This window comes from Merops nubicus, unplaced genomic scaffold (genome assembly GCF_000691845.1).
Source record: "Merops nubicus isolate BGI_N331 unplaced genomic scaffold, ASM69184v1 scaffold37011, whole genome shotgun sequence".
NCBI classification, from domain to species: Eukaryota; Metazoa; Chordata; class Aves; order Coraciiformes; family Meropidae; genus Merops; species Merops nubicus.
The window spans coordinates 1-14771 of record NW_008588283.1 but is presented as its reverse complement, the minus strand read 5'-3'; the positions used below and the strand labels follow the sequence as shown (position 1 = coordinate 14771).

Below are 14771 nucleotides of genomic sequence, written 5' to 3'. Positions count from 1 at the left end.
GAAGCCAGTTGGGGGGGATTTCTCTACCAACTGTTTTGGTTGTGTTCCTGTCAAGTTATTTGTGCTTTTTAATGCTGCAGAAAGACCAAGCCCAGTTGCCATCTCTTGGCTAAGTCCATCGTCTCTCTGGATATCCCCCAAATGTCCGTGTAGCTTTCACCCCAGGTGAATGGCTGTAGGACCAGGCTGAGCCCAGTCTGCAGAGCGGATGCAGGCTCCTTCCCCATCAGTGAGCAGGGTCCTGGTTTCCAGCACAGGGATGGAGGCTCTGCTGGTGTGAACAGATCCAGGGGGTGCACTGGGGTCACCAGGGTCCACGTGCCGAGTGCCCACCCTGGGCTACTGCATGTGCTTTCCAAGTGTTTTTGGAGGTCCTCCTGATTTTGACCCACTGAAGCAGGTGCCTGTGGTCCTCACCAGTCTGGGGATGTGCATCAAGTACTCCTGGTAGTGTCGTCAGGTTGACAATCCTTCCAGGCTGAGAGAGTTGTATCTATGGGTTATGTTAAAAACTCAACTCTTCTCCTTTCCTTTCACAGTGCCCTGCACACAGGGATGCCCTGTGCCTCCACCAGGGTGACCAAAAGCTACGTCCAGGGGGCTTCAGACATTCCCCTTCTCAACAAAACCGTGGGCCAGTGCCTGGATGAGACTGTTGAGCGGTTTCCTGGGCGGGACGCCTTGGTCTTCTGCCACGAGGGGGTTCGGAAGACGTTTGCTCAGTTCAAAGAGGAGGTGAGAGCCTGGGTCACCCTTCCCAGATCCTGGGCACGTGGATAATGGCAGCAGCAGCAGGAGTGATGGGGAAATGGAGAATGGCTTCATCGCTCAGCTCAGGAGTGAGGTGTATCATACGCAGATCTTCACCCTGGCCCCGAGCAGAGGGCAACAGCACCTCCCCAGCACACACCAATGGGTGTGTGCTGCCTTTGTCCTCCTTACAGTCCTGAGCTCAAAGGGAGAAGGCAGTGTGTGCAAAAATGCTTGCTGAATACCCCAGAATGAACTTTAATACTTAAAAATTATCACTTCTATCTCATGTGTTACAGGCTGAGTCACGGTAGTTTTCCCCACTGGAGTAGGCTCCAGCTCATGTATTAGTCACTCTGCTCTGACTGTCAAGTCTGTGGAGGTTCCTAGTCCAAGCACAGGGGCAACTGAGCAAAGTCAAGGACTTGGTCTTGATATCATATGCAAAAATGGGTGTGGGTATATCTATGCATGTGTGTGCATGTTACATACAAATATATGGCTATATATGTATTCTGAATGGAGGGGCAATATTTCAGAGCTTAGTATCTGGAAAGTTTCTATTAAATGTATGGTATGATCTTGGATAGAAAGAATCTCTTACTTTTTTTGGTTTTTTTTAGATTTACTAGCGTTTTGGTTGCATTCATTTAGATAAACAAGATGAACTCTTCACCTTGGTTTTAAAAAGTAGGCTGTAATTCAAAACTAAACCAGAGAAGATAACAAAACCACAAAAACTTTCTTGAATACCCCAGAATATTTATGCACGCATCTACACAGCTGAAGCACACTTACCATCTTGAAAATGAAGAAGTCATGTTATTACAGTGGCTGAATTCAAGATAATGAGGACAGGAACCCCAGACTGGTCAAAAAAATCCCTTGATACAGTTTTCATCACCCGAATCTTTTTCAGAGTGAGCAATGTGCCAGACCAGAGGCAGACCCAGCCATGTAGGTAGGATGAAGCCCTACCTGCATGCTGGGCCTGAGTTGATGTACAAGTCATCAACTGAGGGGAGCCAAACCCTAAGTAGTCTTTGGGCAAGGATTCATTTGCAACTATTAGTACATAATTGCCTATTTTGGTTCCTTCCTGCTTTTTCATATTGTTCCATGCTTGTTAGTTTTCTGCTTTCAGTCAGCCTGCAAAGCAGGGTCAGGCCTGTGCTCTGTGGCTCAGAAGGTGCTGCTGCTGCACCGTTAGCTGACAGACTGAGCAGCAGAGGGACCTCCTGTCTGATTTCAGCTGCAAAGATGATGTTTTTTCTCCAGAAAGAAATGCCTGTAGACAAATATCCCTCACTGCATCATCCATGTGATCCTCAGACTCTTGTCTTTTGCAGGTGGACCAAGCAGCTGCTGGGCTTCTGGCTCTTGGCCTGAAGAAAGGAGACCGGCTGGGCATGTGGGGTCCCAATAAATATGAGTGGGTTCTCATGCAGTTTGCAACTGCCCAGGCAGGGATCATTCTGGTAAGGAGTTTGCAGTGTCCTGGTTCTTAGCAGTGTGTTAGGAAAGGAAATGGAGACAAAGAAGCAAAAGGAGATACTAGAGAGTGAAGTTGTCTCCTTTTCCGTGCTCTTACCCAGCACGTTGACTGTAACAGAATCCAGTATTTAAACAAGGTTTGTGCAGTCCTCTCCACCTTTATCCTCCTCTAAATAGCAAAGCAGACTGCAGAGGAAGGAGCAGCAGTGGAGAGGTGGACAGGAGAAAGCTCATATTTTCATGGCTGTCCATCAAGAAGCCTGACTTGCACTTGAGTCTTGAGTCTTCAGTTGAGTGGATTGAATGTCTGCCTGGGAGACAGGAGTTTTGGTTTCCATTCCTGAAACTCTGGTTTGACCATGTGACCTCACATCAATCTCTTCTCTTTTTTTGATTGTTTTCTTTTGTGCAGACAAAGGATTCAGATAATTTTCCTCCAGGCTTGTCCCTGGGAGAACTTTTGGACTACATGTTAGGGGAGAGGGTTTTCAAGGCAAGGATAACTCTGATCAATCTTCTTGTTTCTCCCTCTTCAGGTATCTGTGAATCCAGCCTACCAGGCCCTTGAGCTGGAGTTTGTCATCAGGAAGGTTTGTACAGCACTTGTTGATGCTAACTGATTTGTTGTGAGAACAGGCAGTGCCTGTTGAAGGGCATACTGGAGACAGTACAGATGAGCTTCTGCTTAAGACTTGGGCATATCCAGGAGAGCTGGCTGGAGAGCAGGGCTGGGGGTGGCTGTGTAGAGGGAACACCACGTAGAGCAACCAAGGGGATGAAGCTGCAGTGACGTGGTCAAGTTTGTTGTCCTTCCCTGTGGCTGTCACCATGTCTGATGAAGACTTCTGCATCCTTCTCATCCCTCTCACTCTCAGCTGACAACAATGTACTGCCAGTATTACACCAGTAACAACCATTTCTGTCAGCAATCGTTTACTAGGGGATGAGGAAAGCAAGGCAAAGCTGAATGTCTGACCCAGGGACTACCTGAGAAGCTGACAGCCCAGACAGCAGGGACTATGTAGTAACAGAGCATGGCTGCAGTCCCCAGAGGCATCATCTGTCTTAAATCAGTTCTGACTTGCCCACACTCATGCTCCAGCCTGCCCAGGAGCGAGAGCGACGTGCAGCTGCCTTCCCCAGCTCGGTGCCATCCTGCCTGCCTCCAGCTCAGGGCAAAAAGTCACCATCTGGGATTTTAACCTTGAAAGTAGGAAAGGAGAAGGCTCAGGAATTGCCAGCCTACTTCATAGCTTGATCTCTCCTTCCCAGATCTGTCCTAGGCTTTGCTGGCCTTGAGTTTAACGTGGTTTAAGTGTTAGGTGTTACCACTGCTTGATATCTTTCTGCTGTCTGATCCTTGCTGCCTCAGCTACCCTTGTATACCTGCCTGGGTTTGAGTTTGCAATGTGCAGAGTACCCATCAGTTTAAACTGTTCTTGCTCCTTAGCTCCAGTAATGAAGAATCCAGGCAACCAAACATTTGACAGTTAGAAATCAATCCTAGGATTAAGGAGCCAAATTGATCATCTGTGATTTGTTCAGCTTTAAATCAAAGGCTGATATTACAAGAGCTGGAATCACATCTGTGTCTTCCCAGCACCATCCAAGTTCTGGCTTTACCTACGAAGAAGTGGATAATTTCTGGCAACAAAGAGAGACTTTTCTCTTACATCAGTAACTCTATAATTTGGTTTCTGGGCTGCAATTTGAGTTCTCATTTCATCCTGCATTTAATCCTTTTATAGTAGTCTCACTGGTGTCACTTCTGTTTCGTGTGTTAGGACTGTCACAGTGCTGTGGTGAAGCACGTCTCTTCCAGTGTGGGTGTCCTCTTGCTTCTCTCTCCAAGTGGATAAGTAAACAGCAGGACTTTCCTTTTTTCCTCAGTCAGACCTGGCTTTCATGGTTTTTTTCTACCTCTGTGTCAGAGTCTACTCTGGTTTTTCTCCTCCAGTGTAAATCTGGAGCGTGGATGGGGTAAGAGCAGAAATATGCTTCAGCTCCTGTGCAGGAATTTCTGAAGGACAACGGACACGACTTTATCTCTTGGGAAGTGAACAATCCAGGCAGTAGTGCCAAGGCATACGTGACAGGACAAGTGTAGAATGTTCCTGAGGCATCCTTGAAGGGCCAAACAGAGGAAGATGAGTGATACTATAGTAGCTTTTTGCAGATGTCTCACAGGATGATAAAAACCACAAGCAGGGTAGAGACTTGGCAGAAGCAATGTGCATAATATCCAATTAACAATGTGCTTGGAGCATGTGAACAATAATTTTTAACCAATCCCGAGTGTACATTAGGTGTGTGGGCAGCTTGGAGCTGTACATAAGCTGGGTTATTTGGGCAAATAAAGGAGAAGGATCGTAACTGTATCGGTGTTACATCGTTACTCGGGTCCTGCCACTGTTCTGGGATCCCTGCAACAAGCTCCTTTGGGGATTACTCCTGTCTCACTAGCACTTCTAACTTTCCTGTTTACCTTTGGCACTGGGATCTCTGCTGTCCCTCACTCTCCTAATTGTTTGCATTTATTTGCACAACAAACCCTCCGAAGACTTTAGGGCTTTGCCTGTTGGATCCTCTCAGCCTGTGCAGTCCCTTCCTTGCTCCATCAGGTTCTCTCTCTTTGGTGTACACAGAAATACATGCTGGATAACCATGCTTTATTTCCAGGGCTTTGTAAAAGCAAACTGATCACAGGTTTCATATGATGTGTCCTTTGAAGACAGATCTGCTGACATTCCAGTTGAGACTGGGTGGGAGATACCCAGCTAGAAACCCTTATCTCATATAGCATCTGCCCTGCAAGCTCCTCTCTTCACAGAGAGTCTGTTTTGCAAAGCTTGTCCACCAGAACAGTAGTTAGAAGGAACTAATAGTAAAAAGTTACAAAGGTCCAAAACATACTAGAACAGACTCATTCCCCTGGGTTCTGGGAAGACAGTTCCCAGAACATAGAGCAAATGTTTGTCTTCCCTTTGACAAACCCCAGGCAGTGCTTACAAATGATTTATTGGCATAGCCTCAGTCTCCTTATTCCACGGACCTTGGGAAAATAATGAAAACAATCAAGTAAATAATTTCTGTAAATAGTTTGACAAGAATGCGTTTTTTTTGGAAGACAAAAGCACTTTGCAAATCTTGGTCAAATTCAGCAACTCTCCTCTGCTGAAAAAAAAAAAAAAGAATAGAAATTCTTGGAGTAGTTAAGGTGCATGGTTTCAGGATTATGTAAATGTTAAATAAAAAAAAGTTTTAATTTTAAAATTAGCTAATGCTTTTACTGGAGGTGAAAAAATCTTAGGAAACATAACACCTTTAAAAACCCCACAACAAAACCTTGGCTTGACCTGAAAGGCAGTCTTTAACTTTTCTTGCTTTTCCAAAGTTCCTCAAAAATCCTCTTTTCAGACCAACTCTAATTAAAATATTCTGTATTTTGGGACTGGGCTTGTTGTTAGCGTTGGGACTCCTAACCTGGAAAGATCTGTTGTGTGCCTTGTGCTCGCAGTGAGGAGCGTTGATTCGGGGAGAAGAGGGAACTCCAGGCTGCAGCTCTGCTCTTGCCCAGCCAAAAGCGACCAGCCCATCCCAAACTGAGCACTGGAGAGGAGCAGAGCACTGGCTGCACGCCTGGATGAGGGCTCGGGGTGCTGGGTGTGCAGCACCAGCACCCTGCCCTGCGCTTGCAGGAGCTCCAAGGACTCCTTTTGCATTTGGCTGGTGAGCCTGCCAGCAGGAGGCACGTCCTCAGCCCTGGGAGCGTGGCTGCTGCACCCTCACCGGGCAGAGACCAGTGTCATGCTCTTCAGTGAATCTTTAAACCACTGTGCACCGTGCCTCTTATTAGGAAGGTGTTAAAATTCTCCAGTTTTAATCCAGAGAGAGCTCACTGCATCATGTGGTCACAAAAACAAGCCATGGAGAGCATCCTGGTGGGGTGCTAATGGCTAACGCTTGCTGCCTGGGGTCACGTCCCTGTGCTGGTGGTGACTGCTCTTTATCGTGTCCTGAACATCAACCCGACGTGACTTCTCATGAGTTTCTGTCTCCCTTCACAGGTTGGCTGTAAGGCACTGGTGTTTCCCACTCAATTTAAAACCCAGAGATACTATGATATTCTAAAGCAGTCATGTCCCGAGCTAGAAAAATCCAGTCCAGGGGGAATAAAGAGCAAAAGGTGAGTTAGGAACATCTGACCTCACAGCCATGTCCTGCCTTATGTCCTCTCAGCTGCACAACACAGCCTCTAGCAGAAGGACCCACAGAGGGTCTCATCTTCAGATAACAATTTAGGATCTCCTGGAGGTTTGCCCTGACTGGCGTATGCCTGTCCAGGCAGCTTTCTCCTTGCTCTGTTATTGTTGATGGTGTTTTTCTTCCTACCAGGCTACCTGACTTATCCATTGTCATCACAGTGGACTCCAAGCTGCCTGGCACCTTCCACATGGATGAAGTGATGCAGGCTGGGGACAGCAGCCATATGAAGCAGTTAAGAGCCGTGCAGAAGACCCTCTCCTGCAATGAGCCCGTCAACATCCAGTTCACCTCAGTAGGTGCTTCTGCCTGCTCCATGCCTTGAGGTTGGGTTCCTTGCTGGGGACACGGGGAAAAATGTGTGGGACCCTGGGTGTGATGATGAGATGCTGCTGCATTTCTTTTGCCCTCTGAGACCAAGCCCTGGTTCTATTTTCTATAGGATGGAGGAAATGTTCTAGCATTTCCCCTTGCTGCTTCCATTCTTGCTGCTCAGCCCTTTCTCAAGGGCTGATGGAGATGAAAGGGTGTCATGTGAATTCTGCCCAGTGGAAGTTGGACCATTTGTTTGTGTGGTTTGGGATTAAGATGCTATTAAAGAAGAAAATAAAATCTCTCAGGTCTGAAAGGAGAACAAAGTGCAAAAATCACCTCAGAATCTGCCTGGGAACTTGCTCCTGAAAGCACATGGAGCTCCTCCTTGGGAAGGGTGGAATCATTGTGTACACTCTGTGTCTTTCAGGGGACAACAGGAAGCCCCAAAGGAGCCACCCTCTCTCACAGGAACATTGTGAATAATGCCAACCTGATCGGCCTGAGGCTGGGGATCACGGAGCAGGTGGGTCTCGGGGGAAGCAGAGTCTGAGGTGGTGCCCACTGCCACAGATGGACCACGTGTGTGGAGAGCGTTGGTACTTGCTCAGCAGAAGGAGCATCTGTTTGCTACAAATGACATTGAGGGATACTCTTACATAACATTATTTAACTGATGTTTTATTTTAGCTTTGTGTGAAGCTTTTTTTTTTTGAGGAAAAAAGATGCCTTTTTGTGATGGAAAAGAAATTGTGAAATTGATCACTTTTCACTTCGAATACTCGTTTCAAATAATTACAAGACTCTGGATGCTAGCTTTGAATTCTGTTGAACGAGGTATTAATTTACTTTACATGACTTTATTTCATGTCATGTACACAGTCTCATCAGGATCTGACCTTTCTATTTGTACTTCCCTTTAAAAATTGTTAAAGGCAAATATTTTCTTTTGAAGTTCTGAAGTACTTATTTCTAACACAAGAGCTTTGATCCAGAAAAAAAGATGAGTTGTTTCAATCAGTCCTCGGAGCCTTTAATACTTTTAAAAACCAAATAAAATTAATAGCATGTGCCAAGTGCTGCATATTTCATGCCTGTCATAGCACTACTTCTCTCTTCTGGCATATCATAAAATAATCTGTAAGCAATAACAGACCAAAAAGTCCTGGAAAGACAAGAAATTACAGAATTAGAGTGAAATTTTGACACTGAAAATTTCCCAGAACGATTTTTATTAAATGCAGGAAGCACCAGCATCATGTTTCCCCCTAACAGGAACACAGATGAACATCAGATTTCCAGTAAGTTTTCAGTGAACTGGGGAAAACTTCTCCGTTTAGATCTTTGCTCCTCAGCAGTGAGACAGGCTGGGCATGGACTGGAAGATCTCAGCTCCTCACTGCTGTCTTTGGTTTGATCCCAGGACTGTCGCCTGGCCATGCCCGCCCCCCTCTATCACTGCCTGGCATCGGTGGGAGGCTGCATGGTGATGGCTCTGCACGGCTCCTCCTGCATCTTCTCGTCACCCAGTTTCGAGGGGAAGGCTGCTCTGGAGGCAGTGGCTCGAGAGAAGTGAGGGCTTGTTCGGGGCTTGCTTCTGAGTTGGCTGCCTCGCAGTGCTGCTTTCTCCCCTTGCCTCTCCTGCTCTTCCTTCCCACCATGGGAGAGGCAGGTTTGCTGGTGCACACACACAGGCACTTCAGGAGCCTAAATCCTGGCTTTTCAACTGCCCTTGGGAGTTGGTCACACTCCTGTTTTCCCCAAAATAAGGAATCCTTCAGGTCACTGTGAGGCTTTGGCTGGAAAGCATGGTGGTGTCTTGGTTTGCTATGGCTGCTGTGTTTTTACATCTGATCAGCTGCTCTTCTCCAAGTCCAGCTCTGCCGTGGAGATAGTGACATTTCCAGCTTGTTCTTCATGTGTAGCTTGTATAATAAGAGCTATCATAGTGTCTGCACAATCCACACACATACATATATATATATATTATACATACACATGTGTGAGTGCATGGATATAGAGCATGTCTGCTGTGCCTGCCCCTGTGCTGCTACTCCATGGCTTCATGTGTGATGGGACAGGATGAGCTGGGATGGAATAGGGTGGGACAGGACCGGGGGGACAGGGTGCTGAGCTGGGGCTGCCCTTGGTTCCAGCTCTGCAGCTTTGCCCTTTCTCTCCCCTTCCTGAAGATGCACCTTTCTCCATGGCACCCCGACCATGTTCATAGACATGCTCGCCCAGCCGGACTTCGACTCCTACGACCTGTCCACCCTGCGGGGAGGTGAGTCTGACAGCTCCAGCGGGAAAATCTCAAGAAATGCAATATCACTGGCTCCCTGCTGGGAGGCTCTATCCAGCTTTGTAAGCAAACAGTTCTTCCGGAGGGAAGAGTTTAGTTGTACGAACATTCTGTTTCACCATTAATTTGATGCTACGTTTCCTTTCCTTGGGGCTGCCTTTAAAAACTATGCGTTTTTAAGATTTCTTTCATCTTAAAGCAGATGGTTCTGTTCTACCTGCTAGATCAGGAGCTGGGAAGCCTGGTTTTGCTCAACTCCCATCTCACCAGCTACCACTGTGTGGCAGCAGATGCTTTGTGTGCTTTAGGCTGGTGCAATCCCTAAAGCAGAAGCTACTCTGATTTCTCTGACCTGAAGTTTCCAGCCCGTTTCTGAAGTCACTCATCGAAGCGCTGGCGAGGGAGTGATACTGTGTGCTGGAGCTTTCTCTCTCATCAGATAGCCTCGGAAATAGCTGAGCTGAAACAGAGAGACCACCAGCCCTTTTGAGACAATAACAGCGCGGAGAGAAGGTGGTGCTGGAGCATAAAGAAATGTTTAAGCTGATTATCTAGTCATCTCTGCTATGTAAAAAACAACCCTGTCTCATCTCGTTCCCCAGCAAAGCCTATATACTACCCTGCTCTTTTGCTCTGTCATTCTGGGATGGGACAGGTGAAAATGTGATCTGTCCTCTCCCAAAAGGGCTGCTGTGTCCAAGGCAGAAGGAAAGGGGTTTGGTTTTATGGTGGTGATGATTGATGAGAGTGTTTGTCCTGCTAAAAATTCTGCTCTGAATCTTTCCTTTTTGGGAACTGCAGCTTGGACTGGATTTGTGCTATAGAGTTTATTTTCCTAACAAGTGAACATTGCCAACTCTTAATTCATTCAGGCAAACCGGCGTCGCTGCAGCCTTTGCTTCTAGAATAACTAGGACCTGTATCCATAAAAATAGAAAGTACTTTGATAGGAACCAGTGCATCCCAAAGGTCTTCCCAGTGTTTAAATGTGGGAGTGCAGAACCTTCTGAGGGTCCACTCCTGGGAACACAGATGATTTCTGAAGGTGGTCATCTTTTTCTTCCAGGAGTCATTGCAGGTTCCCCCGTTCCCCCTGAGGTCATGAAGATGATTATGACCAAGATGCACATGCCGGAGATCGTGGTGAGTTGTGGTTGCCTTGATTAGAGCTACAAGTGACATTTGTCATGGTGTGAGACCCTGGGCTTGGGCATCTCTGCACCACAGCGGTGCTGGGGCTGTTGGGATCAGGTGTGATGGGACCACGGGTGCAAGGTCAGGCTGAGGAGCAAAGGGGTACAGGGGCTGGGAGGGAGATGGAGGATTCTGGCGGGTGCTTGGGGAGGAGGAGGCTTTGTAAGAAGAGAAGACGTTGCCTTCAGTGTTGTAAACTGAGCGTCAGCTGGAGCGTTTCAAAGCTTTCACCAACCCTTCTGTTGTACATGCTGCAAGGCTGAAGGCTGAGGGACGAGGCGTCGCTGGTGTGTATGGGTGGGGGAGGGGGGTGCACGTGTTCATCTTCCTGCAGAGCTGCTGGGTTTCCTTCCCCATCCTGGGCTGCATGCAGATATAAAACCTTGGGCACGCTACGTGTTTGAGTCTGAAGGTGGGGACGGCACCATCCTCACGTGCAGCACCAGGCCTTGTCTTGCCAGGCGGGCAGCACGTGTCAGAGCACGTGTGCTGCTGCCCTGCCACATGTCCCTGTGTCCCTGGCCTGTGCGAGAGCATCAGCATGTCCTGCATGCAGCAGGGGGCAGGTCACCAGGGAGGGGGTCAGTGGCACTCCAGGTGACACGTTTCGTAGGCGGGTCCTGCCATCTGCACGGCTGTGCCTGTGAGCAGATGCCTGAGCCAAAAAAGGGCTTTTTTGTTTGACTTTAAGCAAAGTAACTCCGGTGCCCCACTGCTTGTGAATGCTGAGGGAGCAGACTGTTGTGATGGGTAAACACAGGGACTGGGAGTCACAGTAGGTGTGTTACTCTTGGCAGACCAGGGTTGCACCAGTGCTGGAGCTTTACAGGGGTGGCTGTGTGCTCTGCTGCAGGCCAGGGAGTGCAGGGCATCTGTCCTGAAACCCTCTCAGAGGCAGGCAGGGATTTGTCCTGGATGTGATGTTCTTAATGCCGAGCTGAAAACAGCAGGGACTATCCTGGACTCTGCCAGGTCACAGCTACCTATTTTCATAGTAGGCTTGAGTTTGGCCTCACTAAATATTTTCAGACATTACCGCAAGTGCCCGGGACTCATTAGGTGTCACATGTTCCTGCTTTGTAGGGAGAAATAATAAACCCCTCCCAAACAGTTGCTCTGCCCATAGGATAAAGAGGATTAAGTCTATATTTGTGCCACCAGCCTCATGTTACTTCTGATCCTCCAGCCCTCAGACAGAGACAGGGAGACTTGTTGACTTCATCTTTGCAGCAAGAGCTTTATACAGAAGATGTACATAAGAAAATATACAATTTCATTTCTATATAGGAGACAGAGGAGTTTTTGTCCTCTTAAAGGTCATTTACACTCAGTTACAGAGGAATAAATATACATATATTTATATAACTCTTTAGGATTAAAAAACACAGCTAATTTGCAACTGTGGTACTGTAATAGCCATGACAATAGACCGCAGTCATCCTGGTGTCCTGCTAGATCCTCTGGAGAATGGGCAGAGAGAGGAGGGGTGCCTGAGCCAGGCTGCATGGTGCACACCACCTCCTCTCAGACATACGTGGGTCTTGGTGGACCCCACCGAGTGGGAGGGAATCCAGTCTTCAGATGGCTCCAGTTTTGGGGTTTCCCAGTACTGCTTCACCTCAAGGATTTCTGGCCAACCTAGAGAGACTGCTGCCTTTGAGCGTGAAAGGGCAGCTCGGTCTCGGGGCCACCACTTCTTGGTCATTGCTCCACCTATCCCCCTCAGCCCTGGCCTGCAGGGACCCCCTCCGTGGGAAGGCAGAGGAGTCTCTTTGCATGGGTTCACATCACTTTTCCTGATCAAGCAGCTGGGGGAGGGATGCTCCTACCTTCCCACTTGCTTCCACTCCACTGGAAGAGGAGAGACAGCGACCAGCTGGGACAATAGTTATGTTGCCTCTGGGAAAGATGACTGTGTTTTACCAGCAGGATCTAGCTTAGCTTGTCTTAGTATGGTCATGCATAGTTTAGTTTTTAAAAATGCCTGTTTTAAAGTAGATAGATGACGGAAAATATTGAAAAGGTGGATTCCATCCTGTGATCAGCAGAGAAGCGGGGATTCGGAGGAGGCTGGACATGTTTGGATATATCAGAAATGTTTCCTGACAGGTAGGAGAAGCTTAAGGAAGGACTCAGAAGTCAGTAGTTTTCTGATGGTTGAAGTGACCAGTCACCAGGACAGGCCATACCGGAGCCTGCTGGGGGAAAAAAAAAGAGAGAAGGCCACATGTTTAAGGGGATTTTTCAAGCAGATCAATGAGCTTCTAACATTTTTCTGTTTATTTTTACAAGGAGCGAATGAAGCCCATGCTTGAAAGTAAAGAGTTAGGAGTCAAGGAGCCATTACAAGTCTCCATGGTAGAGGAGATGGGTTCGTCCTGTCCTGACCTCTTCAGCCAACTTGCTATGTGACTCTTGAGTATCATACCCGAAGTGTTGATGGCCAGTGAGCACTTCCTTTGTAAAGGAAGAAACCCAAGACCACAATTTTCAAGAGCAGTAAATTATTTTGGTGCCCCCATTCTAAAAATCCAGGAGAGGCAGATTTTTAGAAACTGCCAAGCAGCTTTTCATCTGAAATATGGTCAGTGAACCAAGTCACTGGTCATCCCTGAAATACAGACCTCCATAGCTGACATATGAGAAAGCTGCCTGGCACTCAAGAGGTGCTGATGAAATCAGAGGTACTTCAGATTCCTTAAAATCATGCTCACCACACTGGAGTGGGTTTGTGTGCCTGCATTTTGGTACTGACACCTGAGGGTACTGAGCTTTGTCTTCTGCAAGACTGGAATAAAAAGTTTTCTGTTTCATAAACACTTGTAAATCTGTTTGAGAGAGCTGGATGGAAGGTACTATAGAAAAAACAGGTATTATTGCCATGTTCCATACTCTCATCCTGGAGGAGTGAACTGGAATTGAGTTCAGGCAGGGGGAGAAGGAGGTTAAGAAGGGCCAGACCTGTAAATAAAATGCATTTGAGTATTGTGGTTTAGGAAACTGAAGTTTTTCTGTCCTTAGAGCGGAACTTTACGCTCCCTATATGGAACGACTGGTATTTCCATCTCTAATCCATAAAACCTCTGGCACTGCAAGAGAAGTAACCACTTTAGGAAGGCGCAGAGCAGCTGCCATCATCTGTGACATTTTGGTCATAAATTTATGTTCTCCATCCTGTTATGCCTATTTTTAGTGAACTGAGGGCCAAGCCACCATAGCTGGGCTTCAGGCTTCTGCCTCATCCTTTCTGTTACGGAAGGGCACAGTGACAACCCTTGTTTGTGCAGTGCAGGGTCACTGCACTTTGCTTAACAAACGAGCAAAGGTCCCTTTCCCAGGAGCTTACAAACTTGCAGGCTCATCCAGGGCCCTTTGTAATCCGTACAAGCTCCAGACCTATTCCTGGGATGGGGAAAAGCAGAATGCTTGGGTAGAGTGATGACAGCTGTGGCTTTTTTGCTACTCTGTATGCAGAATTTAATAGTCTTGGTAGTTTCCAGTTGTGGAAGGTCTTTGTGTGATAAGTTTTCCCACTTGGTGTTTGAATTTGGTAGATGTCAGCAAGCTTGTTGCTCAAGGGGAAGTCGGCCCTGTCTCTGAATCACCTTCTGGCCCAGAACTCTTTATTCAAAGAATAATTGCTGTCTCAAACCTTCCTCCTCTGGGACGCTCATTTGAAGGCATCAGCCCCTGTTTTTAAATATCTGAGAGTCTTGGATGGGAAGTGTAGTTACTGAAAGGCAGATGCTGGACAGAGAGCTGTTTCTTCTGGAAGACATCTCTCTTCACATGGGCTGGGCAGCCTGGGGCCAGATTTCCCAGCAGCATCCTGCCCTGGATTTCAAATCAGACTCGGGGGACATTTACTAGGGCAAAAGGCTGAGCATCTCCAATCGGTTAGAAAAGTAGAGTGTGTGTGATCCCAGCTCAGGGTAGGAGGGGGCAAAGCCCACCCTTGTTCTAACACTTAATTACAGGTTTCACCCGTACTTGCTGCTCCACATCTGTCTTTAGCCCCCTGTTTGCCTTACAGGGTTGGCTCCGTCCCTGATGCTCCGGGCAGACTCTCTGCTCTGGGAGCCCGTGGAGGAGCCCAGAATCACCAGGAGATGGAGCTCAGCAGCTCTGAGCAGAGGTGTCGGTGGGTGAATGAGCGGCTGCCTTGAGCCAAACCCTAGTGCCACTGAAGTCGGAGACAGAAGTCTCCGTACCTTTGGTGGCCTCGGGGCTTGCCGCAGCTCCAAGAGCAACCCATCTTACGTGTTTAATGGCGGCTTCCCTTCTTGGGCCTCTTGGTGGGGAGCTTGCAGGCGCGGAGGGCCGGGGTGTCCCTGATGGGCTGCCCCCGGTACTGCGCGGGGCTGGAGCAGGTCTCCTCGCTGCGGGTGCGGTTGCCCTTCAGCCACCTGCGACACGGGGAAGAGCAGGAGTTGACAAGAGAGCCCAAGCACCGCCA

The 14771-nt window shown here is 47.9% G+C and overlaps 1 protein-coding gene across 1 annotated transcript; it reads left to right on the top strand.

Moving 5' to 3' along the window:
* Positions 1-539: 539 nt before the first annotated feature.
* LOC103781504 (acyl-CoA synthetase family member 2, mitochondrial-like) lies at positions 540-14366 on the top strand (the record flags this gene model as incomplete). The annotated part of the gene is made up of 10 exons (XM_008949223.1): positions 540-735; positions 2100-2228; positions 2781-2834; positions 6312-6430; positions 6640-6802; positions 7250-7345; positions 8243-8391; positions 9012-9103; positions 10188-10264; positions 14349-14366. Coding segments are annotated over 10 exons (1093 nt in total), but the record flags the coding sequence as incomplete, so codon positions are not given.
* Positions 14367-14771: the final 405 nt, after the last annotated feature.